A 23,466-nucleotide genomic window follows, 5' to 3' on the forward strand; every position below is an offset into this window, starting at 1 on the left:
GAGGAGGAGGAGCGGTGCGCCTGCCCTCCTTCAAACAGCAGGGAAACCGACGGAGTCAAGAAAAAGGAGCTTGGGCAAAAATAGACAGTCGGCTAGACAAGATAACAGGGAAACATGTAGATTTTAAACCTGAACTGTTTTTATTAGAGATACATCAGGGGGAAAAATGATAAGAAAAGTATGCATTTAGTATTGCATGTCTTAACAGCAGCGAGGGTTGGCTTCATACAATATTAGGAAGGTGAAGAAACACCGCAAAGACGAAGAGATAACTAAGAAGATCAAACAGAAATAATGGGAAAGGTTAAGAAGTAGAAAGAGGAAGTATAAAGGGAAAGGAGGAGAGAAGAAGAGGAGGGAAGTAGGAAGGTGGAGAGAAAGAGAAAGAAAGTAGGAGGAGGAGAGTGCAATGAAATGAGGGAAAAACAGTGATAAACAGCAGTATAAATAGGTGCAAAAATAGGATATTGATTGATTTGCGATAGATTGGACAGAAATGTATAATTATATATGTTTTGATATGGCTTATGATATATGCATGGATGTGTAATGGAAATTGTGGGGGGGAAATATAAAAAAAAATCAAGCAGAAAGAAGGCACAGAATATTATTAAACATGGAACTTATTTTACCAGTGGTTGGAAAAAAGGGGTGGAGTAAGAATGGCCTCTGTAAAAGTAAATTCAATTCAATTTATTAGATTTGTATGCCGCCCCTCTCCGAAGACTTGGGGCGGCTCACAACAGTAACGGTTCCCCTCGCACATGTGCTAGTCATTCCCGACTCTAGGGGGTGGTGGTCATCTTCGTTACAAAGCCGAACAACCAACGCTGTCCGAAGATGTGGCCGTGGTCATGTGGCCGGCATGATTAAATACCAAAGGCGGACGGAAACACTGTTACCTTTCCACCAAAGGTGGTCCCTATTTTTCTACTTGCATTTTTTAACCTGCTTTCGAACTGCTAGATTGGCAAGATAGATAGGACAAGTAACGGGAGCTCACCCCACTATGCGGCGCTAGGTATTCGAACTGCCGAACTGCCGACCTCTCTGATCGAAAAGCCTGGGTCTTAGCCGCTGAGCCACCGCATCCCTATCTGTACGCTCAAGCAAATTAAATACCCAGAAAACACAATGCTTATTAAGAGCTAATAAATATAATTAATAGAAAATTAATAAAAATTATTTTAAAAAGAAAGAAAGAAAGAAGAAAGAAAGTAAGAAGAAAGAAAGAAAGAAGAAAGAAAAAAAGAAGAAAGAAGAAAGAAAGAAAGAAAGAAAAAAAGAAGAAAGAAAGAAGAAAGAAAGAAAGAAGAAAGAAAGAAAGAAGGAAGAAAGAAAGAAAGAAAGAAAGAAGAAAGAAAGAAAGAAGGAAGAAGGAAGGAAGAAAGGAAGAAAGAAAGAAAGAAAGAAAGAAAGAAAGAAAGAAAGAAAGAAAGGGGAGCTGGTGGATATGCTCACACCGTGCACAGTTAGCAGTTATCCCAGGGTAGTTACCCGAAAGGTGTTTTGTTGAGTTTCCCTACGGAAAAGGGCCCTTACTTACAGCATCCTCCTCTGGCGTCCAGGCGCCTCGCTTTAATTTGGGGTCCACTCGCTTGGTCCATCGGTAAAGCAGCTGGGCAGAGTCCCTCCCCTCCATGTAGTATGCCACTATGGAACAGGCAACACTTAGTCAGCATATTGATGCACCGGAAAATCCCTATGGTTGATCGTCGCTTATGCGCAGCACCAGAGAGGCTGTTTTGCTCCCTCCTGCAGAAGAGGGCGTCCCTGCATTACCTGAACCAGGCGCCTCTCTTTAAAAAAATATTTTTATTGGTTTTTTACAACATAAACACGCACACAACATAAAACAGGTGCTTTGTGAATAGTGCCTACCCCCAGACAAACATTCATACCCCACCACCAAATCGGAGGTGTTTCTTGTATAAACCATTTTAACTCAAGAGCATCTACTATTTACTTATTATAAAGTGATTCCAATTTGTTTCTTGTAGCTTGGTCTCGGATTCTACTCGCCATGCATCGTCTTACCTTTGTCCCATCGTCCCACCAGTTGTCGCAAATCAGTTTCATTAACCAAATTCATCCTTTTATCCATAATCTCAAATTGAATGTGGTCCACCATGTACCGGTACCAATTTTGCACTGTCCATTTTGTCGCATCCTTCAAACCCAACACTATTACCGTCAGGCATGGGGGAACTAAAACATCTCCCCCTTGTACATGTTGTTTTGCCACTTGATTGATTGACTGGGTGCCTGTTTTTTATATATATTGGGATTGTTTTATGAATTTATTAATTTTAAATTGTAATTAGATTGGTGGGCATTGGATTTGTTATTATGTACTGTTTTTTATTATTGTTGTGAGCCGCCCCGAGTTTGCGGAGAGGGGCGGCATATAAATCCAATAAATCTAATCTAATCTACCGCCTGAGCGCTTTCTATCGCTGCTTGTTTTATTTCTCTTAATTCTCCCATTTTAGCTAATACTGCCAATTCCTTAGTAATTATCCATTGTATATTTAATCCTATTAATATCCTCTTGCACTTTTTACCAACAATTCTGCACTACCGGGCATTCCCAAAACATATGCATAAACTCTCCTTTATCTTGGCACCCATGCCAATAAACACCCTTAACATTCTGCTGAAAGTATGCAAGTTGAACAGGTGTGTAATACCACTTATGTAATATTTTCCTTCTCATTTCCCAGTCAGGTGCCTCTCAAGACCAGCTGCTACAACATCTGAAGCCTGGGCACATAAAATCCTCACATCTTTGGCTCTCTAATACCAACCGGGGGTCATTTTAGAAGGAGTCATACAAGACTCTAGACCAGTGTTTCCATGGGTGGGGTCCTCCCAATTTGGACTAGATCATCCAATTCGTTAGTGACCAGCTGGTAACGCAATTTTGGCGACATGCATCCGGTTTTGTCCATACTGGTCTGTGCATGCCACCATCTTATTTTCTGAATTTTTGGCCAATTTTCCTGTGTTTTGATGGCTTCTCCTCATTCCATGCTTTGGAAAAAAGCCCTCCCGACCGCTCCTGGGTTAATACTGACCTTTATTCCTTTGCCCGAAGCACAGCTGATCAGTTCCTCAGCTGCGTTTCGGGTTTAATCCACCTTCTGAGGATGTGTGAAAGTGAAATTGCATGAAACAGCACAATGCGAACATATGGAGAAAGTAAGTGGAACCCATCCCTGTTTCCCAACTTTGGTCACGTGAAGATGTGTGGACTTCACCTCCCAGAATTCCCCAACCAACTTGGCTACCTGGCGAATTCTGGGAGCTGGGAGAAGAGATTGGAATGTATATTCCAGATTATAACAAGAAACAGTGTCAAAGGAACCAAGGACATACCAGTACGTGTGGAGATTTTCCTGTAACACCACTTGGACACCTAATTGGACAATGTGACTTGCACTAATGAAAGTTTTTCTAGAGAAACCTCAAAAAGATCCAAATTAATGGTAAATGAATGACAACAAGAGGCTGAAGAGCATTGCATTTTGGAAACTCTACCACCTGGGACATCTTATGAATGGAATTTTGCTGTTACAGGATCCAACCCAAGAGTGTAGCTGTCTTTTGTCTTCTTGATCCACAACTTGAAAGTTTTGCTGTACATCTTTCCATCACATCATGCTTGTTTAAATTTTTTTTAAAAATAGCAAATGGTATAATCCTGCCATTGGGTGTTATGAACTTAGAATAAATGACCCACTCATCTAAAAAGGCTATCACCCTTTATCTGTGTACAAAGACAGTTTCTATATCCGGATAAGTTGGAATTATTTACTTTTGAGATGCCATAAATTCTATATCTTTTTAAAAAAAGTCACTTCATATCTATACAGTGATCCCCCGATTATCGCGAGGGTTCCGTTCCAAGACCCCTCGCGATAATCGATATTTCGGGATGTAGTGGTGCGGAAGTAAAAACACCATCTGTGCATGCGCGCCACTTTTTCCATGGCCGCACATGCGCAGATGGTGGAGTTTGCGTGTGGGCAGCGGGGAAGACCCGGGGAAGACCCAGGGAAGGTTCCTTCGGCCGCCCAACAGCTGATCTGCTCCGCAGCGCGGCAGCAGCGAGAAGCCGAAGATGGGGTTTCCCCGTTGCCCAGGCAAAGGGGAAACCCCAAGATCGCTTGCCGCTTGCCCGCCCGCCCGGCTGCTCGCTTGCCACTCGCTTGCCGCGCGGCAGCAGCGAGGAGCCGAAGATGGGGTTTCCCCGTTGTCCAGGCAAAGGGGAAACCCCAAGATCGCTTGCCGCTTGCCCGTTCGCCCGCCTGCTCGCTTGCCGCTCTCTTGCAGCGCGGCAGCAGCGAGGAGCCGAAGATGGGGTTTCCCCGTTGCCCAGGCAACGGGGAAACCCCATCTTCGGCTACTCGCTGCTGCCGCGCTGCCGAGCAGATCAGCTGGTGGGCGGCCGAAGGAACCTTCCCTGGGTGCCGCCCGCCGCTTGAGAGCAAGAGGGGGAGAGATAGAGAAAGAGAGAGAAGGAAAGAAAGAGATGAGAGAGGGAGGAAGAGAGTGTGAGAGAGGAAGAAGCAAGATAGAGAAAGAGAGAGAGAAAGAAAGATGAGAAAGGAAGGGAGTGACATCATCGGGTGGAAAAATCGCGATATAGCGTTTCGCAATGATCGGGATCGCGAAAGTCGGGGGATCACTGTATTCTATATTTTAATTCTACTCAGTGATGGGCACCTACAGGTGTGGTCGCTTGCTTGGGTTCGTCAGTCGGAACCTTGACAGCGGATTCTACAATCAGGACACTCCCCCCAGGAGGTAGCTTACTTTTCCGGTAGGGAATGTGATTCCCAACTCGCATTTCCTGCACGAGTTGCCTGAGCATCTGGTCTTCTTCGGGGCTCCATTCGCTCCGTTTGAAATCTTTGTTGTAGGACTGGAACTTCTGGAGACACTGAAAGGCTGTGCGCTGTGTCTGGGAAGAGGGCAGAAGCAGAAATGGATGGTGGTCAGATGAGGTCAGAGCTGCTGCATGGACGACCCACATGTGCATTTATCTTCATAAATCATTCATTTTATAAATCATTTATTTCATAAATCACCCGAGGGTTAGGGGATGGTGGTAGAACTATCAGCTACAGTAGAGGTTGGACTTAAGAGGGGGTCTAGCTTGTGTTCTGCCGCCCTTAATTACAGGTTATTTATTTATTTAATTTATTGGATTTGTATGCCGCCCCTCTCCATAGACTCGGGGCGGCTAACAACAGTGATAAAAACAGCATGTAACAATCCAATCCAATACTAAAATAACTAAAAAACCCTTATTTATAAAACCAAACATACATACAAACATACCATGCGTAAATTGTAAAGGCCTAGGGGGAAAGAATATCTCAGTGCTCCCATGCCTGACGGCAGAGGTGGGTTTTAAGAAGCTTACGAAAGGCGAGGAGGGTGGGGGCAATTCTAATCTCTGGGGGGAGTTGGTTCCAAAGGGCCGGAGCCGCCACAGAGAAGGCTCTTCCCCTGGGTCCCGCCAAACAACATTGTTTAGTTGATGGGACCTGGAGAAGGCGCACTCTGTGGGACCTAACTGGTCGCTGGGATTCGTGCAGCAGAAGGCAGTCCCTGAGATAATCTGATCTGGTGCCATGAAGGGCTTTATAGGTCAAAACCAACAGGTTAATTAATCCAAGCAGACACACACAGAGAATATAATGCAAATAAATGTTCTTTATCAACAGAAGAGGAGAAAAAACTCCCTTTTAAACTTCAAAGGGATTTCATAGAAACATAGAAGACTGACGGCAGAAAAAGACCACATGGTCCATCTAGTCTGCCCTTATACTATTTCCTGTATTTTATCTTAAAATGGATATATGTTTATCCCAGGCATGTTTAAATTCAGATACTGTGGATTTACCAACCACGTCTGCTGGAAGTTTGTTCCCAAAATCTACTACTCTTTCAGTAAAATAATATTTTCTCACGTTGCTTTTGATCTTTCCCCCAACTAACTTCAGATTGTGTCCCCTTGTTCTTGTGTTCACTTTCCTATTAAAAACACTTTCCTCCTGGACCTTATTTAACCCTTTAACATATTTAAATGTTTCGATCATGTCCCCCCTTTTCCTTCTGTCCTCCAGACTATACAGATTGAGTTCATGAAGTCTTTCCTGATACGTTTTATGCTTAAGACCTTCCACCATTATTCTTGTAGCCCGTTTTTGGACCCGTTCAATTTTGTCAATATCTTTTTGTAGGTGAGGTCTCCAGAACTGAACACAGTCTTCCAAATGTGGTCTCACCAGCGCTCTATGTAAGGGGATCACAATCTCCCTCTTCCTGCTTGTTATACCTCTAGCTATGCAGCCAAGCATCCTACTTGCTTTTCCTACCGCCCAACCACAACTTGATTTCATTAGGGGTCACATCAAGGTTGTATTGGACCTTTTTTTGTGTGGGGGGGAAGGGGGGAATGGATAGGTGTGGCCAGCTCAACATATTCACATCGGGAGGGGGAGCTGTGATGGCCCGAGAGCTCCACTAGCGAAAACAAACCCCTGAGCTCCATTTTGGCTGCGACAGCCTCCTGCAGATCTGTGCCAGCAAAAACAGGGCTTGGGAAGGGCAGGTGTGATCCTCCCAAGCTCTGTTTTCGCTGGAAGAAGAACTACGGGCTGATGCTTCACTGTTTCCAGGATGGCCCCCGCAGGCTATATCTAACTACCCCATGAGCCAAATCCAGCCCCTGGGGCCTTGCCCTGTTTTACCACATTCCGGCCGCACTCACTGGCCTTACCCCCAGCTCTTGGGCCACCACTTCCCAATGCAGACCACCATGCTGGACAACGATTTCCTTCAGTTGCTCGATCTCCTCCTCGCTCCATTCCTTCTTGTTGATTTGGGGATGCTCACAATTTTGCCAGTATTTCCTCAGCTCTTTTGCATTGCGCGTTCCTTCAAACTAGGGAGGATGGAAGACAAAATAAACAGTCCCAATTTACATGATTTTTTTTTCATTTAAAGACACACAAGGGAAATGTAATTTCTGGGCCAAATTTCCCTCCACTGTTCCCGTGCAAGATTTTGGAGGCACCAGGTAGAGGGACCGACATGGACTCACATTGATGTTGGCAATTTTGTCCCAGTCGTGTTCATCATGTCTGTTTCCCAGCAGCGTTTCTTCTGGCAACACGCTAGAACCAGAGGAAACACAAACGCAGTTAGAAAAGCGTTTGTGCTTTAAACCACCAATTTCATAATCCAAATAATGAATGTGCTTATCTTCAGGTTTTTGTTACCCTAATCCAATTTGCACTTTTAGACTTCAGCCTCTTGATAGCTTAATCCAAAGCCTCAAACATAAAAAGCAGGGGGAAAAAGAAAAACAACTACAGTGTTCCCTCGATTTCTGCGGGGGATGCGTTCCGAGACCACCGGCGAAAGTTGAATTTCCGCGAAGTAGAGATGCGGAAGTAAATATACTATTTTTGGCTATGAACAGTATCCCAAGCCTTCCCTTAACACTTTAAACCCCTAAACTGAAATTTACAATACCCCTTAGCAACCATTTAGATTATTACTCACTATGTTTATTTATTAAAGTTTATTTTAAAAAATGTTTTTTAAAGGCAGACGAAAGTTTGGCAATGACATATGATGTCATCAGGCGGGAAAAACCGTGGTATAGGGGGGGAAACCGCAAAGTATTTTTTAATTAATATTTTTGAAAAACCGTGGTATAGACGTTTCGCGAAGTTCAAACCCGCGAAAATCGAGGGAACACTGTACTCCTAAAAAACAAAAATGGAAGAGAAAACAAAAACCAAAAATTAAGAAAAGCTATTCAAAAATCCCTCAGAAAAGATAAAAGATATGGAATAACAGAAAATACAAAAAAGAGAGGTCCCCCCCCCAAAATTCTTCTCCAACAAAAAAAGTTTATGTAAACAGGGAGACGTCAGTAATAATATAATCCTCATAAACCAAAATCCATAAAAAACACTTCCGAAAAATACAAATAGAAAATGAAAATAAGATAAATCGCAGTTTCCCTGTCCACACCAGTCTATGCTCTGGTTCTTCACTGTTCCCACAGGACGGCCTCAAAGACCTGCGAAAACAGCTTGGATTAAGGGCTTTTCCCCGGAGCTCCGTGCTGTGCCGCCGCGTCACTGGCCATGCCTCGACAGTCCATGACTTACAGTAGCTTAATTACTGAAGTTTAAAGTTACAATAGATGTACCTTTGCTTGTGACATGGATTCAAATTTATGAAACAAGCTCAATCACATGAGTGAACTTTAATCCCCTGCAACAACAGCCACAATCACAACCATTTGTAGTGTTCTGCAATCATATGACTGTGTTTTACAACACTGAAAGACTGTAGTTACTTCTGTTCTTGGCAAAACCATGCCGGTGGTGAGCCACTGGTTTTACTGCTGAACTGACTGCCCAGAGATTTTTGGTATGCACCCAAGGGAACCAGAGAAGTTCCAAATTTAGAGTATCCCACAATTTATATGTTGTTCCTATAATCCTAGCTTTAACTTCAGTGGGATTAAAAAATATACTACTGGTTCTGTGGGTGTACCATGGTGTGGCATGGCAGGGGAAGGATACTGTAAAGTCTCCATTCTCACCCTACTCCAGGGGAAGGATATTGCTAAATCTCCATTTCTTCCTGATCAGCTGAGGAGGCAGAGAATAGATGGGGGTTTATCTCTATTTCTAGAGATAGAAATAGAAAGCGAATCGGTCAAAATAAAGGAATAAGAGGGATACCTAAAAAAGATCTATAAATGCTGTTATGTATATAGCAATGTGTTAGTAATATGTAATCATTATAATATGTAATAAGTCATGGGACAGTTGCGATGTGTCCGACATCTTTTTCAAATGTTTGTCTATGTGTGTTTAAATCTAAATGAAGATTTTTTTTCCCCAAAAAGAGGCAGTATTTATTGGTTCTCTGAACTACAGTAGTACCTTTAGATACGAGCTGCTCCACTTGTGAGTATTCCAAGTTACGAGGCGAGACGCGAGCAAAATTTCTGTTCGACACCCGAGCTCAAATTCGGGATACGAGCCGAGCTTCCACTAGGTGGCGCAAGAATTCCTTGCTTCAAGTTATCTCGGCGCGAAAAACAAAGTCTAAAGGCATTCGTTCGAGATGCGAGTTGATTGACATAAGAGCTCGGGTCTGGAACGAATTAGACTCGTATGTCGAGGTACCACCTGTACTCAGAATTTCCACTACAGGTTCTCCAGAACTGGTCAGAACCTGCTGAAACCCACTTCTGCCTAATTTCCTAACACTGAAAAGGTGGCCTTCAATCAAAGACCATGTATCTGGGAATTAAAAAAATCTGCTGCTGGATACAGTTTTACACTAGGTAAGGATCCATCCAGTAGCTCGGTTTGCTTGAGCAATTTTAAGGAACTATCAGCTAATTCTAACGCTGCATATTGTGCAAGACCCCTACAAAAATGAGTGTTTTCTTAGAATAGAGCAGCTTTCTCATCTTTGGCCAACTTTAAGATGTGTGGAATTCCAGAATTTCTCCCAAGGATGCTGGCTGGTGGAATTCTGGGAGCCGAAGTCCTCACATTTTAAAGTTGAGATAGACTAGAAGAGAGAATGCTTGGTAGGGAGCCATGTGGAGTGCTGCAGAAGTAATTACATCATTTTAGTAGCATGCAATGACCAAGGCGGAAGTCAATTCCTTCTCTCTTTCTCTCTTGCTTCCTTTTTGTCAGATCATTCTTGCTGGCAAGGTGGATCCAAATTGCCTTAGGAAAACTTCCCAAATTACACATCGGTTGCAGGGACACAAGCAGTCAACAGAAGACGGCTTTCCTCATTTTGGAGTTCAAGTTGCAAATCTTACTTGATATCACTTATTTCACGTTCCGTTTCCTGGATCTGCTTCGCCAAGATCTGCTTTTCCATCTCATCCTGGGCATTCTCTCGTTTTTCATTCAGGTAATCCACCCTGTTGGGACAAAAATGAAATAAAAAAATAGAAGAGATCTATGCAGAGCAGTGTGGATAAAAATGGATGCCTTTTTTTAAAAAAAAGTAAAAATCGGATTTAAAAAAATTATTTTAATTATTTTAATTTAAATCATATATATTATAAAATTTTTATAATATTTATGTCAATAAAATGCTTTTGGAGTAAAAATCTATCTAAAGATAATATACTATTTAAGATGCATTAATAACTTATTTTATTCAGCATGAAATGGAGCTTAGTTATGCAGCATGAAGCAATATATTCTGCAATATTTATATTTTTGGTGAACTCATTCAATGAAGCCAAGCTCTGCAAGCTGAGATAACATGAACTGCATTGATATATACACAGAGTTTCACAGTAACCATGAGATACATCATAAAGTTCGGAAATATTCCGTTATCCCATTATCTTGCAAATCTATGTAGACTACAAACTCAAAAAGTCAAAGAGGGCTGTGAAAATATTTAGTGACCCCTCACATCCTGGACACAAACTGCTTCAACTCCTACCCTCAAAAGGACACTATAGAGCCCTGCACACCAAGACAACTAGATACAAGAACAGTTTTCCCCCAAATGTCATCACTCTGCTAAACAAATAATTCCCTCAACACTGTCAAACTATTCACTGAGGCTGCATTACTATTACCATTAGTCTTCTCATTGTTCTTATCTCCATCTCCTCCCACTTATGACTGTAACTTGTTGCTTGTATCCTTAAGATTTTTATTAATATTAAACATAGAAACCTGACAGCAGAAAAAGACCTCATGGTCCATCTAGTCTGCCCTTATACTATTTTCTGTATTTTATCTTAGGATGGATATATGTATTGGATTGTTTTTTCACTTGTTGTGAGCCACCCTGAGTCTTCGGAGAGGGGCGGCATACAAATCCAAATAATAAATAAAATAAAATAAATAAATAAATAAATAAAATGTTTATCCCAGGCATGTTTAAATTCAGTTACTGTGGATTTATCTACCACGTCTGCTGGTAGTTTGTTCCAAGGATCGACTACTCTTTCAGTAAAATAATATTTTCTCATGTTGCTTAGAAAAGCGTTTGTGCTTTAAACCACCAATTTTTGTTTCCTGATTGCTTATTTTAACCCTATGACAATCATTAAGTATTGTACCTCATGATTCTTGAAAAATGTATCTTTTTCTTTTCTGCACACTGAGAGCTTATGTACCAAAGACAAATTCCTTGCGTGTCCAATCACACTTGGCCAATAAAGAATTCTATTCTATCCTAACGGTATGATTGTTTGGAGAGAAATGCATCTGGTTCTGTACCATCAGGCTCCAAGTGAGAGGAGGAAGGGCAAGCAGTAAAAATGAAAGTGAAACCTTTTAAGCAGCTTATCAACATAATATTAAAGAGCACCTGTCATTTCAGATCCATCATGCCAGTGTCTGTTAGCGGGCATCCACTCACCCGCTGCCTGCCACGTCTCTCACCTTGTTGCAGAGGCAAAATGTTCCTGGTTCAGGTGTGCCAGGTGGTCGGAGAGCCGGTAGTGAAGGCAGAGCAAGACTTCGCCCACCCGCCCGGATGCCACTAATTGGGTCCTTTTACCCTCTGCGCATACACAGAACGCTTTAAGCAATTATAGATGAATATGAGCATCCTTTTGCATTTTCCCAGTCATACTATGAAATTCAACTCAAAAGTACAACCACAGTCTTGGGGGCTAGACTCAAGCATACCTGGGCCGTTTCTAGAGTCACTTTAATTTGTGCCTTTGGGGAAAACCTTTCTAAGGGCATCTTGGAATCCCAGCGACCAGTTAAAAATTAAAAGTGTTGGTTATGACCTATAAAGCCCTTCATGGCATCGGACCAGATTATCTCAGGGACTGCCTTCTGCTGCACGAATCCCAGCGACCAGTTAGGTCCCACAGAGTGGGTCTTCTCCGGGTCCTGTCAACTAAACAATGTCGCTTGGCGGGACCCAGGGGAAGAGCCTTCTCTGTGGCGGCCCTGGCCCTCTGGAACCAACTCCCCCCAGAGATTAGAATTGCCCCCACCCTCCTTGCCTTTCGTAAGCTACTTAAAACCCACGTCTGCCGCCAGGCATGGGGGAATTAAGATTTCTTCTCCCCCTAGGCCGTTACAATGGTATGCATAGTATGTTTGTATGTGTGTTTGGTTTTTTATATTAAAGGGTTTTAATTTGCTTTTAGTATTGGATTATTATTGTATACTGTCTATGACTGCTGTTAGCTGCCCCGAGTTTTCGGAGAGGGGCGGCATATAAATCCAATAAAACTTGAAATCCAATAAAACTTGAAACTTGGAGAATAGTAATTATTTATCTGAAGCTTTAAAGCCAGCTTGACCATGCAGCGATGAAAAAACAAAAATTATCGCCCCAAGGCTGGGAGATACAGCCTCAAGGTTAGACAGGTTTCCTAGAAAGCTTGTGTGCTCCAAAGTGTAAGAAGTCATGGCATTGAATAAATCTCCCCCTAATTCAGTGGTGTCAAACCTGATTTCATTGAGCGGCTATTCAGAGTTGTCTTTGATCTCGGGAGGTGGGGGAGGGGGTGTTATGGCCAGAGTGGGTGTGGCCAGCTTGAGGTCACTTGTGTTGGAGGTGCCTGCGCCAGTGAAAAAGGGCTCCTGAGCTCCGTTTTGGCTGCAACGGCCTCCCGCAGCTCTCAGCCAAAACCGAGCTCAGGAGTTTGTTTTCACTGGAGGTAGAGCACTTGGTCCACCACAGGCGCCTCCAACATGAGTGTTCGGAAACTTCGGATCGTGCAGAATGCAGCTGCGAGAGCAATCATGGGCTTCCCAAGATATGCCCATGTTACACCAACACTCCGCAGTCTGCATTGGTTGCCGATCAATTTCTGGTCACAATTCAAAGTGTTGGTTATGACCTATAAATCCCTTCATGGCATCGGACCAGAATATCTCCGGGACCGCCTTCTGCCGCATGAATCCCAGAGACCGGTTAGGTCCGATAGAGTTGGCCTTCTCCGGGTCCCATCGACTAAGCAATGTCGTTTGGCGGGACCCAGGAGAAGAGCCTTCTCTGTGGCGGCCCCGACCCTCTGGAACCAGCTCCCCTCAGATATCAGAGTTGCCCCCACCCTCCTTGCCTTTCGTAAGCTCCTTAAAACCCACCTCTGTCGTCAGGCATGGGGGAATTGAAATTTCACTTCCCCCTAGGCTTATAGAATTTATAAATGGTATGCTTGTATGTATGAGTGGTTCTTTAAATTGGGGTTTTTTAGATTATTTTTAATATTAGATTTGTTTTCATTGTCTTTTCATTGTTGTTAGCCGCCCCGAGTCTTTGAAGAGGGGCGGCATACAAATCTAATAAATAAATAAATAAATGAATGAATGAATAAATAATAAATAAATAAATAAATGACATCAAGTGGGTCACACCCACTCTGGCCATGCCCAGTGAGGATGTGTTGCCCATGGAGTTGAGAGTGCTGCCCGTGACCCTTGTGAGCTCAATTTTCCTGCAATTCTCCATCAAGTGAAAACGGAGCTTTGGAAGGCCGCACGCAGCCCTCTCAAAGGTCCGTTTTTGCTGGCAGAGGCATTGTGGGCCGGTCCTTCACTGTTGCCAGGGCGGCCCAGATCAAAGCACCCCATGGGCCAGATCCAGCCCCCCAGATCTCGCGTTTGTCACTCCTACCCTAATTCAGGAAAAGTTATGAAAAGCCCCAAATTGGTTTACAAGCAGTGTGGCTTGTTCCGGTCGACTTACAAGATTTTTACCCTGCCCCTCCTGTTTCTTGCCAGAATCCAAGAGAACTTACTTGAACAGCTTTGGCTGCAGCAGATGTTGTAAGCAATCGCTCACGACGGCCTGTCGCAGGAGTAGCTTCTCCCGGCTTTTCCCTGGGGAAGAAGAGCGGGGTTGGTGGTTCAGGAAAGTGGCATTCACTGCTTAATGAATCAAACTTAGGATGGAATTCTCAGCCGGGGTTGGGTTGGGCGGTTTGGCTAGCTTCGAACGTTGTGAAGTCCTTGTCAGGGAAAGTGCTAGGCCAGTCCCCTGGCCAGGCCTTCACAGGCAGTTTGGAAGGAAATCAAGGAACACCAATAGCACTTAGACTTATATACCACTTCGCAGTGCTTTTACAGCCCTCTCTAAGCTGTTTATAGAGTCAGCCCCTTGCCCCCTACAACAACCTGGGTCCTCGTTTTAGTGACTTCAGCAGGATGGAAAGGGGAGTCAATCTTGAGCCGGTGAGAATCCAACTGCTGGCAATGGCCACATCCTCTTCCCCAATGAATGGTCCCTTTACCGTAGCCCCTTACATTTGATGGTGATCAGTTCCTCAAAAGACTTGATGCCTTGCCTTGCCTTTTCTCGAGTGTCGTCGTTGGCAGGAGGGCCCTGGGGACAAAATCCGACAAACATAGAAACATAGAAGTCTGACGGCAGAAAAAGACCTCATGGTCCATCTAGTCTGCCCTTATACTATTTCCTGTATTTTATCTTACAATGGATATATGTTTATCCCAGGCATGTTTAAATTCAGTTACTGTGGATTTATCTACGTCTGCTGGTAGTTTGTTCCAAGGATCTACTACTCTTTCAGTGAAATAATATTTTCTCATGTTGCTTTTGATCTTTCCCCCAACTAACTTCAGATTGTGTCCCCTTGTTCTTGTGTTCACTTTCCGATTAAAAACACTTCCCTCCTGGACCTTATTTAACCCTTTAACATATTTAAATGTTTCGATCATGTCCCCCCTTTTCCTTCTGCCCTCCAGACTATACAGGTTGAGTTCATAAAGTCTTTCCTGATACGTTTTATGCTTAAGACCTTCCACCATTCTTGTAGCCCGTCTTTGGACCTGTTCAACTTTGTCAATATCTTTTTGTAGGTGAGGTCTCCAGAACTGAACACAGTATTCCAAATGTGGTCTCACCAGCGCTCTATATAAGGGGATCACAATCTCCCTCTTCCTGCTTGTTATACCTCTAGCTATGCAGCCAAGCATCCTACTTGCTTTTCCTACCGCCTGACTGCACTGTTCACCCATTTTGAGACTGTCAGAAATCACTACGCCTAAATCCTTCTCTTCTGAAGTTTTTGCTAATACAGAATACATCTTAGTGCAGTTCCCATTTCGTTTCATTTCATTACTACGAGCCACCCAGAGATTTTCAGAGCCGGGCAGCATCTGATTCGAATTAAGTTACCATTGCGATTCTACTTACAAACCCTGATGTTTTGTCCTTAAAATACGGCTTCATAAAATGGCCCAAAAACATATTTGCTGGCAAAGATTTCCCATCGCTCGATTTTATGCCTTTTGTTCCGGCCAGCTCCCAGGTGAGTTTTTCCTGCAGGACATTCATAAATGGAAAGCGCCCATGAAGCCAGAATTAATTAATTAATTCATGCAATTAATAAGCTTCCCCAATCCTTCCGGACTCTGGACGGTGTACAACAGTTTAAAACAATATAAAAACAATTTAAAACCCTTAAAAACACATCATTCATATCCACTCAGCCAGGGCTAGATGGTAGGGCTCACTAACAAGTTTTCATGGCCTCCCGGAAGGCCAGGAGGGTGGGGATCGTGTGCATCTCTGGGGGAAGTTGGTTCCAGAGAGCTGGAGCCACCACAGAGAAAGCTCTCACACATGGCCCTGCCAGCTGACACAGTCTAGCCAACGGGGCTCTAAGGAGACGGTCTCATAAATAGTCTGGCACTAAGCAATGTTCCCTCTAAGTCTTCGGAGAGGGGCGGCATACAAATCCAAATAATAAATAAATAAATAAATAAAAAATTTCGGTGTGGGCGGAAAAGTATAGTGTCTGAGTGACAGTCCCTTTGGGACTGGGCGGCATAGAAAAACAAACAAACAAACAAACAAACAAACAAATAAATAAGAAAAAATTCCCTTCTTTTTTTATTAAAAGAAATTAATAATAAAACAAAACCAAAATCTATTACTATTATTATCTTCTCTTTTTCCATCCCTGTCTCCTCCCCCCTTGTGTGTGTGTGTGTGTGTGAACTCTTGAATCATTTCCAATTAGAGGTGAGCTATTGGAAATGGTTCAAGAGTTCACACACTCACACACACACACACACACAAACGGCTGGGGTTTTTTCTCTCTGTTATTATTTGGGTGCTTTTTACCATATGCTTTAAATCAAGAGTCATTTCTCTCTCTTTCTCTCTCTCCCCCCCTCTTTCTCTCTCTCTATTGCTTTCTCTCTCTCTCTCTTTCTCTCTTTCTTTCTTTCTTTCTTTCTTTCTATCTCTCTTGCTTTCTTTCTCTCCTCTCTCTTGCTAGCTCTCTCTCCCCCCTTTCATCTCTCTCTCTCTTTCTCTCTTGTTTTCTTTCCCTCTATTGCTATCTCTCTCTCTCCCCCCTTTCTCTCAGCAGCGGCATTGGGCAGTAGCCTTGGGGTGGTGGCAGGGTGATCAGCTGTGAGGCGGAGCTCCGGAACGGAGGCACTGACGGCGAGGGGGCTGCGAGAGCGCTTTCTCCGAGCGCTTCGGGAACGCCTGCCCTGCCTCTACTGCAGCCCCCTTGCTGGAAGTCTGGGACGAAAGCGCTCCCAGCGAAGGGACTGCGAGAGGGGCGGGGTGGGCATTCCCGAAGCCCGCGGAGAAAGCCCTCTCTCGCAGCCCCCCTGGCTGGCTGGCAGCGCTTTCATCCCGCAGCCACCACCGCCGCGAGAGAAGTCGCGCCCCAAGGCAGGAGGCGGCAGAGGAGGAGAGGGGGCGGATTGGGCGGGCGGGGGGCAGGGCCGAGAAGCCAGGGGCGCGTTTGGCCGGAGGCACCGTGGGGAAGCAGGGGTGGCCGCGGCTCCCTTTCCTCCTACTGCCGCACCTCCCCGCCTCCCACCCCCGCGGGCTGGCAGGGGGATGGGGAGCGCGCGCCCATGGAAAAGGGCGCGCGTGGGGTATTTTGGGGCGCGCGCGCACGCCGCAGCTTACAGCAAACAGTGGTACTAAGCCATGTAGAACTTTAAAGGTGATAACCAAACCTTGAATTGCGTCTGGAGACTGACTGGGAGCCAATGCAGCTTGCGGAGTGTTGGTGTGATGTGGATGTACCTAGGCACACCCACAACAGCTTACGTGGCTGCATTTTGGATCAGTTGTAGTCTCCGATGTAACTCCATGTAGAAGAATTCTGGGCAACTACATCCCAGGATTGAGATGAAGGCATCCCACCATCCAGTTATTCAGACAATTCCGCTGAGTTAACATCCTTACAAAATTATCCTCGCTTCCAGCAGGACTAGGAAAAGGTGCAGGGCTTGCAAGCCAAATATAAGGTTTTTGGAATCCACCTGCCAACAGACTATGGTTCTTGTTACTTAGGGACCATTCAAATTTATAACAGATCCCAAAAATGGGACTCATGATCGGATTCAAATTTCTGAAAGGTTTTGAAAGTTTAATCTTCCCTTTTTTATTTATTATTGTTCTTTGTCTTCACTATTACAATTTGCAAATAGAATTAGTATTTTAAAATTTGTAGGGGCAGGGGGGTGGCTTGTTTCACAAGGGGTGGGAAATTAAATTTGTTATATTTTATCTATCTATCAATCATTAAAAATTCATAAAATTCCTCTACAATACTACTGTACTCTATTAAAGAAACTGGTAAAATTTCACATGTAGTTCCAGCTGGGAAACATTATAGAATGACTGTTTAATTCAAAGGGTGGGTTTAAAAGTCCAAATACTCATTAAATACATTAAAAAATATATTTCCTCTACTTCACGGAAATTTGTTTTTCACGGGTGGTCTTGGAAAGCATCCCCCACGAAAAACGAGGGATCACTGTACATGCATTTGAGTTTTTAATGCACTTTTTAAATGTCTCATTTCTTTTGTATTTCATCTTTGTTTCTTTAAAAAAAATTGGGATATATCAGGCAGAAGATAATCTGGTCCTAAGCCATGTAGGGCTTTATGGGTCATAACCAGCACTATGGGCATACTGTGACAACTCTTCTGAGAAAGGAGAGAGTCTCAAAGGTAATGAAGGTCCCTGCAGCTTAACTCACCTGTTGCTTTTTATTTTGGGCAAGGAGGCTGTTGATCTCCTCAATCTTCTCCTGAATCACTTCCTGATAAACCAGGTTCATCTGGAGGCAGGTTTCTGGGGTTTGGGGTAGGTTGACTTCCTCCTCTTCCGCGTTGTCACCTTTCTCCCCACCTGGGTCCACCTCCTGATACAGAGGAAGGGATTAAAGCTAGAAAATTGTTGTTACTGAAAACAACAAGAAACTCATTTAAATGAAAATGTTAAGTTCAAGACCTACAGAATGCCAAAAAAATAGAACTAAACCCCCCAAAACTACAAGTTCCAGTGTAAAAGTACAGTGGGCGGAAAAGTATAGTGTCTGAGCGGCAGTCCCTTTGGGACTGGACGGCACAGAAATAATAAATAAATACATAAATAAACAAATAAACAAACAAACAAACAAATAAAAAACCCACCCTGTTTTGCCTCAGAGAATTTCAAAATAAAATACTGTACTGTGTGTCTATAACAGTGAGCTCATAATAGGGCAACTCTATCAATATCAAAATGCCACTTAAATAGTTGAGCTAGTTTCAAACTAGATTTTGATTCTCTCTTCCTTACTCCCATTCTTTTTCTTTCTCTTTTCCTTCCTCTCTTTTTTCTATCTGTTTCTCTCTCTTCCTCTCTCTCTCCTTCCCTCTCACTCTTTCCCTCTCGGCTTCTGGGCACGTTTGAAAAACTCTGAGTTGATGATGATTTTTAAGTGAGCGATTGCTCACTGCTCAGCTTAGAGGGAACTATGACAGGTTCATTTCTTTTTCTATTATTTTAATGCCAAGTATTATTTATCTTAAAGCATTAGAATCTAGGGAGTTTAACTACGGGTGTTGTTAGCTGTATTATAAGTGTAATTCAAGAATCAGTTGCATAGTTTTAAAGTCCTGTTATGTAAGCATGTAAATTCGCTGTCTCCAGCATTGGCTTTAACCCAATGTGGGTTGCAAAAGGCGGCTAAACCAACAAGAAATTCTGCTTTCTCCCAATTTCTAGCAATTGCATTCTGTTTAGTCATTCCTGTATTTCTATAAAGATGAACGTTAGAAGGGCAACGATATTCAAAGGCAGACGTCCCCAAGGCAGAATTCCAACTTGGTTACTTGCCATATCAAGTTGAGTATCAGATTCATCCTCTTCCAGGTCATCTGAGGCGAGAAGATATAAATGTGAGAGAAAGAAACATTTTAATTATTTATTAAATTTATAGGCAGCCCATTTAAGCAGACAACTTCAAAAGATAACTTGAAAACAAGAGGTGACTTAGGACCGTGTTGCTGAGAGAGCACATGGTGATCAGGAAACCCATTTCATAGTTTGCAAATACAGTGATACCTCGTCTTACAAACGCCTCGCCATACAAACTTTTCGAGATACAAACCCAGGGTTTAAGATTTTTTTGCCTCTTCTTACAAACTATTTTCACCTTACAAACCCACCACCGCCACTGGGATGCCCCGCCTCCGGACTTCTGTTGCCAGCGGAGCATCCGTTTTTGCGCTGCTGGGATTCCCCTGAGGCTCCCCTCCATGGGAAACCCCACTTCCGGACTTCCGTGCTTTTGTGATGCTGCAGGGGAATCCCAGCAGCACAAAAACGGGCGCTTCGCTGGCAATGGAAGCCTGGGGGTGGAGGGGTTTCGAAGACTTCGGTGTTTTTGCGATGCTGCAATTTCTCTGATGCTCCCTTCGCTGGGAAACCCCACCTCCAAACTTCCATTGCCAGCAAAGTGCTCATTTTTGCGATGCAGGGATTCCCCTGCAGCATTGCAAAAACACAGAAGTCCGGAGGTAGGGTTTTCCATGGAAGGGAGCCTCAGGTGAATCCCAGCAGCGCAAAAATGGGTGCTTCGGCTGGCAAAAGGGGTGAATTTTGGGCTTGCACGCATTAATCACTTTTCCATTCATTCCTATTGGAAACATTGTTTCGTCTTACAAACTTTTCACCTTAAGAACCTCGTCCTGGAACCAATTAAGTTTGTAAGACAAGGTATCACTGTATCCTTATGATAACATTCACTCATTTTTGTAATAATTATCAGTGCTGTGAGTTTCTGCTAATTTCAGGACCCCTCACATTTTTCTTTTTGGGGGTGTTTTACAATATCATTTAAGCACTGTGGACATCTTGTAAAAGCACAAGGTAAATCTTTAGCACAGGAATGCTGACCAATATACTCAAAAGCCCCGCTTATGATTTTAGTTATTTCTTAGCTCTCCTCCCTACCCAACTGGAGTCCAGCCATGGGAGATTTGTGATGCAGGAGGATATGAAAAGGCAAAATGGAATTTTTTTTCACCAGGTCGCACCTTCCTCTTCAGATCCAGATTCCAAGCTGGAGTCCAGCTCTCCAGTCCCATCTGACGGAATGACTGGGCGCAAACTCCTCTCCAGCTCTTCAATCTCCTGTCTGATTTTCTCTCGTTCCGCCTCGAGTTCCATTGCTGAGGTGCCTGTAAACAAGACAGAAAAGTCAAAGAATGAATAGAAAGAACAGAATTGTACAGCATACAGAATAGATTAGAATTAGAACAGAATGTAGAATGGTGTAGGACGGAACAGAACTTTATTGTCACTTCAAATGCACACTAATCAGTATACATTAAAATGAAATTTCATTCTTTTCAGCTCTCCATAGATAATAATGATGCATACATCCAGGGGTGGGGAGTAGGCAGGACGGGGTGGAACATAGTTCGACCAGCGGAAATGAATATGTGTGCACAGCTCCAGCTGATCGGCAGCTGTCACTTCTGGGATTACTGGTCTCGGCTCGGCTCTCCTTTTTTTTTCTGATGCTGCTGCCTCTGGGCTCCTTACTTTTTTCCTCTTTCCTCCTTCCTGGCCTCAGACGAGCTTCCCTCTCTCCTGCCCGGCTCCTCTCCAGCCTCACGTGGCCACTTCCTGCCTGAAGTGCAAGCAGGTGTGGGTGGAAGCGGTGCTGGCAGCATTTATGCTTCTGGCAGCACCCGTTCGCCTAGCTACCCAGCCAGAGGCGCCGGGGGGGGGGGGGAGCGACCCAGAAAGGAGAGTGTGGGAAACACGAAGCAAATTGTCATCCCAGTGAGCGACACTGGTAAGGTTGTGAGGACTTAGCAGTCCACTTCAATGATGATGATCATTCAAGCTACTCCTACCCAGTCACATGACCATTAAGCCACACCCACAAAGTAAGCCACACCCAGTGTAGCAGTAAAAATTTTGGCTGCCCATTATTGCATACACCCGCATACACTTATATGGCACAGAGAAACATCACATTCTAGTTCAGCTGTATACATGAACGTGGTGAGAGAAACTAATCTTGGCTATTTACCAGAATGGATGAAATAGGGAACAAAGCTGTTACAGAATCTGATAATCCTGCTAGAAATACTTCCAAACCTCCTCCTACAGCAGTGTTTCTCAACCTTGGCCATTTGAAGATGTGTGGACTTCAATTCCCAGAATTCCCCACATCTTCAAAAGGCCAAGGTTGAGAAACACTGTTCTGGAGGGAAGTAACAGAAACAGACAGTGGAGTGGGCATGCAGGGTCTCTAACAATGCTTTGAGCACTAAGCCCATTTGTGCTTATAAACAGTCCCTGAATAACCGGAAGCGTTCGGCTGTCCTCACTACTCTCCGAGGGACTTTCTATCCAAGGCGCTGCTACCACCAAACAGACAGGTTTAAAGGCTCTCCCTAAAGCGGGGCTCTGCTCATCCCAGGCAGGAAAGACAGATGCTGGTTTGCAGGCTTCACTCTTCAGGCACAAAGAGACCGATTCAGATGATGAAAACAGGGACCACCCTCATTTCATAGGTGCATTTCATTCATTATTATTTTCACTCTCCAAAGGATTCTGGGCGGCTCCTCAGAGAAGGCCACGCTGTGTTAACCACCGACTTTGACACTCCTTTTGTTGCCACCCGCAGGTGCTGCTGACACGAATCAGAGCCACACGCAAAATAAAGCCCCCGTGTGGATGGGAAAGGGACCCTCGGGGAGGGCTCGAGACGTGGAGCGGGAGGGGGCTTCTCCTTTGAAAACGCCCCCTCCGTCCCCGCGTCTGCTGCCTTCACACGACCCGTTCGCCGCTGCGGGACTGGCTCCATCCCACCCCGGCTGGCTCAACCCTAAAGCAAAGCTAATCCAGCTCTGGCTTCCCACGGGCCTAGCTGCCGGCCGTCGCTCCCTCGTGCCGGAAGAGGCTGCAGCCGCCTCAACTTGATAGACGGCAGTCTCACCTGCTCAAAGACGCTACGGCTGGAGGTGCGCTTTGAAACCATCGGCCGGAAACGGGGGGAAATATGCCAGGTGAAGGACCAGGAAATGACGTAAAGCAAAGGCTGGATGAAACCGGAACTACAACCACAACCGTTCCCCCGTAGCCACACCTACTTCCACCCGCTTGGGGCGAACAATTACCTAGGCTCCGCCCTTCTGCCCATGCGTCGGCCAATACGCTGTTCGCTTTCTTTTCCAGGCTTTGCCAATCTGCGGCTGCGGAGCCTCATCCAATAGCGGCGCACCAGAGGTGGGAGCGAGCCCGTGTGGTATATGAACACGTGACACCTTGGAAAAGCCAACCAGGAGGAAAAGAAACAGAGAGAAGCTGCAATGTGTAACTTCTCCACGACTAACCTTAAACTAAAGCTGAATGCATTACTTTAATTAGTATCCTTTAAGAAAATTATTTAAATTAGTATCCCTCAAGAAAATTATTACTATTGCTTGACCAGGGGGTTGGACTTGATGACCTGCAGGGTCCCTTTCAACTCTAATAAAACAAACAAACAAATAAATAAAAAGGACACTAATTAAAACAGTGCATCCAGATGGAGTATTCTTTAAGAAAATTATTTCTTCAAAGACTTAATCCCAAGATTAATGTCTCTGGCACTTCTCCATGGGTGGCAATGAGCGCTTTGGTTTGCTTTAGTTCTTTTTTGATCAGTTTCTGTGGTTTTAGGCAAGAACTCTGTTTCATCCACACATACACTGCCTTCAAAACGCTCCAATCACTGTAAAACAGCTGTCCTTTAGCACTACTAAACCATTGCTATGAACTGGAAAAGAGGTGCATTTTATACAGTTATGTATCGCATTTATGTGGCTGCCCATCTAATACAAATGGGACTGGGTAGCACAGAACCAAACCAAATATATGAAAGCAGTCATCATAAAAAACAAAAATATAAAAATATATTTATGTGCACTGTCAATACACAGGCAGCAGATGGAAACTTCAGCCCAAAAAGAGGTCACAGTGGTATCTAATCCTTCCAGAACAAATCCTTAAAGTGAAGGAATTTGCTTAGAGACCTGGTTTTCACCAAGATTGGAAAAACACCCCCGAAATATAAAATATAAGCCAAACCAAACTTCATACTTGCAGTTTCATTTTCATTTTTAAGAACTAATAC

General features: G+C 44.1%; 1 protein-coding gene across 2 annotated transcripts in view; it reads right to left on the reverse strand.

Annotated features, from left to right (window-relative positions):
* SNAPC4 (small nuclear RNA activating complex polypeptide 4) overlaps nucleotides 1-22,435 on the reverse strand; it is a 47,717-nt gene extending 25,282 nt beyond the window's left edge. For both annotated transcript variants that reach the window (XM_070758864.1, XM_070758865.1), the window contains exons 1-12: nucleotides 22,288-22,435; nucleotides 20,369-20,512; nucleotides 19,167-19,207; nucleotides 18,043-18,207; nucleotides 15,220-15,345; nucleotides 14,310-14,388; nucleotides 13,805-13,886; nucleotides 9,887-9,991; nucleotides 7,118-7,190; nucleotides 6,794-6,958; nucleotides 4,819-4,966; nucleotides 1,547-1,653 (exon numbers count right to left, since the gene is read on the reverse strand). In XM_070758864.1, coding sequence (XP_070614965.1) covers nucleotides 1,547-1,653; nucleotides 4,819-4,966; nucleotides 6,794-6,958; nucleotides 7,118-7,190; nucleotides 9,887-9,991; nucleotides 13,805-13,886; nucleotides 14,310-14,388; nucleotides 15,220-15,345; nucleotides 18,043-18,207; nucleotides 19,167-19,207; nucleotides 20,369-20,501 — 1,224 coding nt within the window. In that variant the 5' untranslated portion in view covers nucleotides 20,502-20,512; nucleotides 22,288-22,435. The remainder of the gene's footprint in view (nucleotides 1-1,546; nucleotides 1,654-4,818; nucleotides 4,967-6,793; nucleotides 6,959-7,117; nucleotides 7,191-9,886; nucleotides 9,992-13,804; nucleotides 13,887-14,309; nucleotides 14,389-15,219; nucleotides 15,346-18,042; nucleotides 18,208-19,166; nucleotides 19,208-20,368; nucleotides 20,513-22,287) is intronic.
* Between the last annotated feature and the right edge of the window lie 1,031 nt (nucleotides 22,436-23,466).

Source organism: Erythrolamprus reginae, chromosome 8 (assembly GCF_031021105.1).
Source record: "Erythrolamprus reginae isolate rEryReg1 chromosome 8, rEryReg1.hap1, whole genome shotgun sequence".
Taxonomy (NCBI): Eukaryota; Metazoa; Chordata; class Lepidosauria; order Squamata; family Dipsadidae; genus Erythrolamprus; species Erythrolamprus reginae.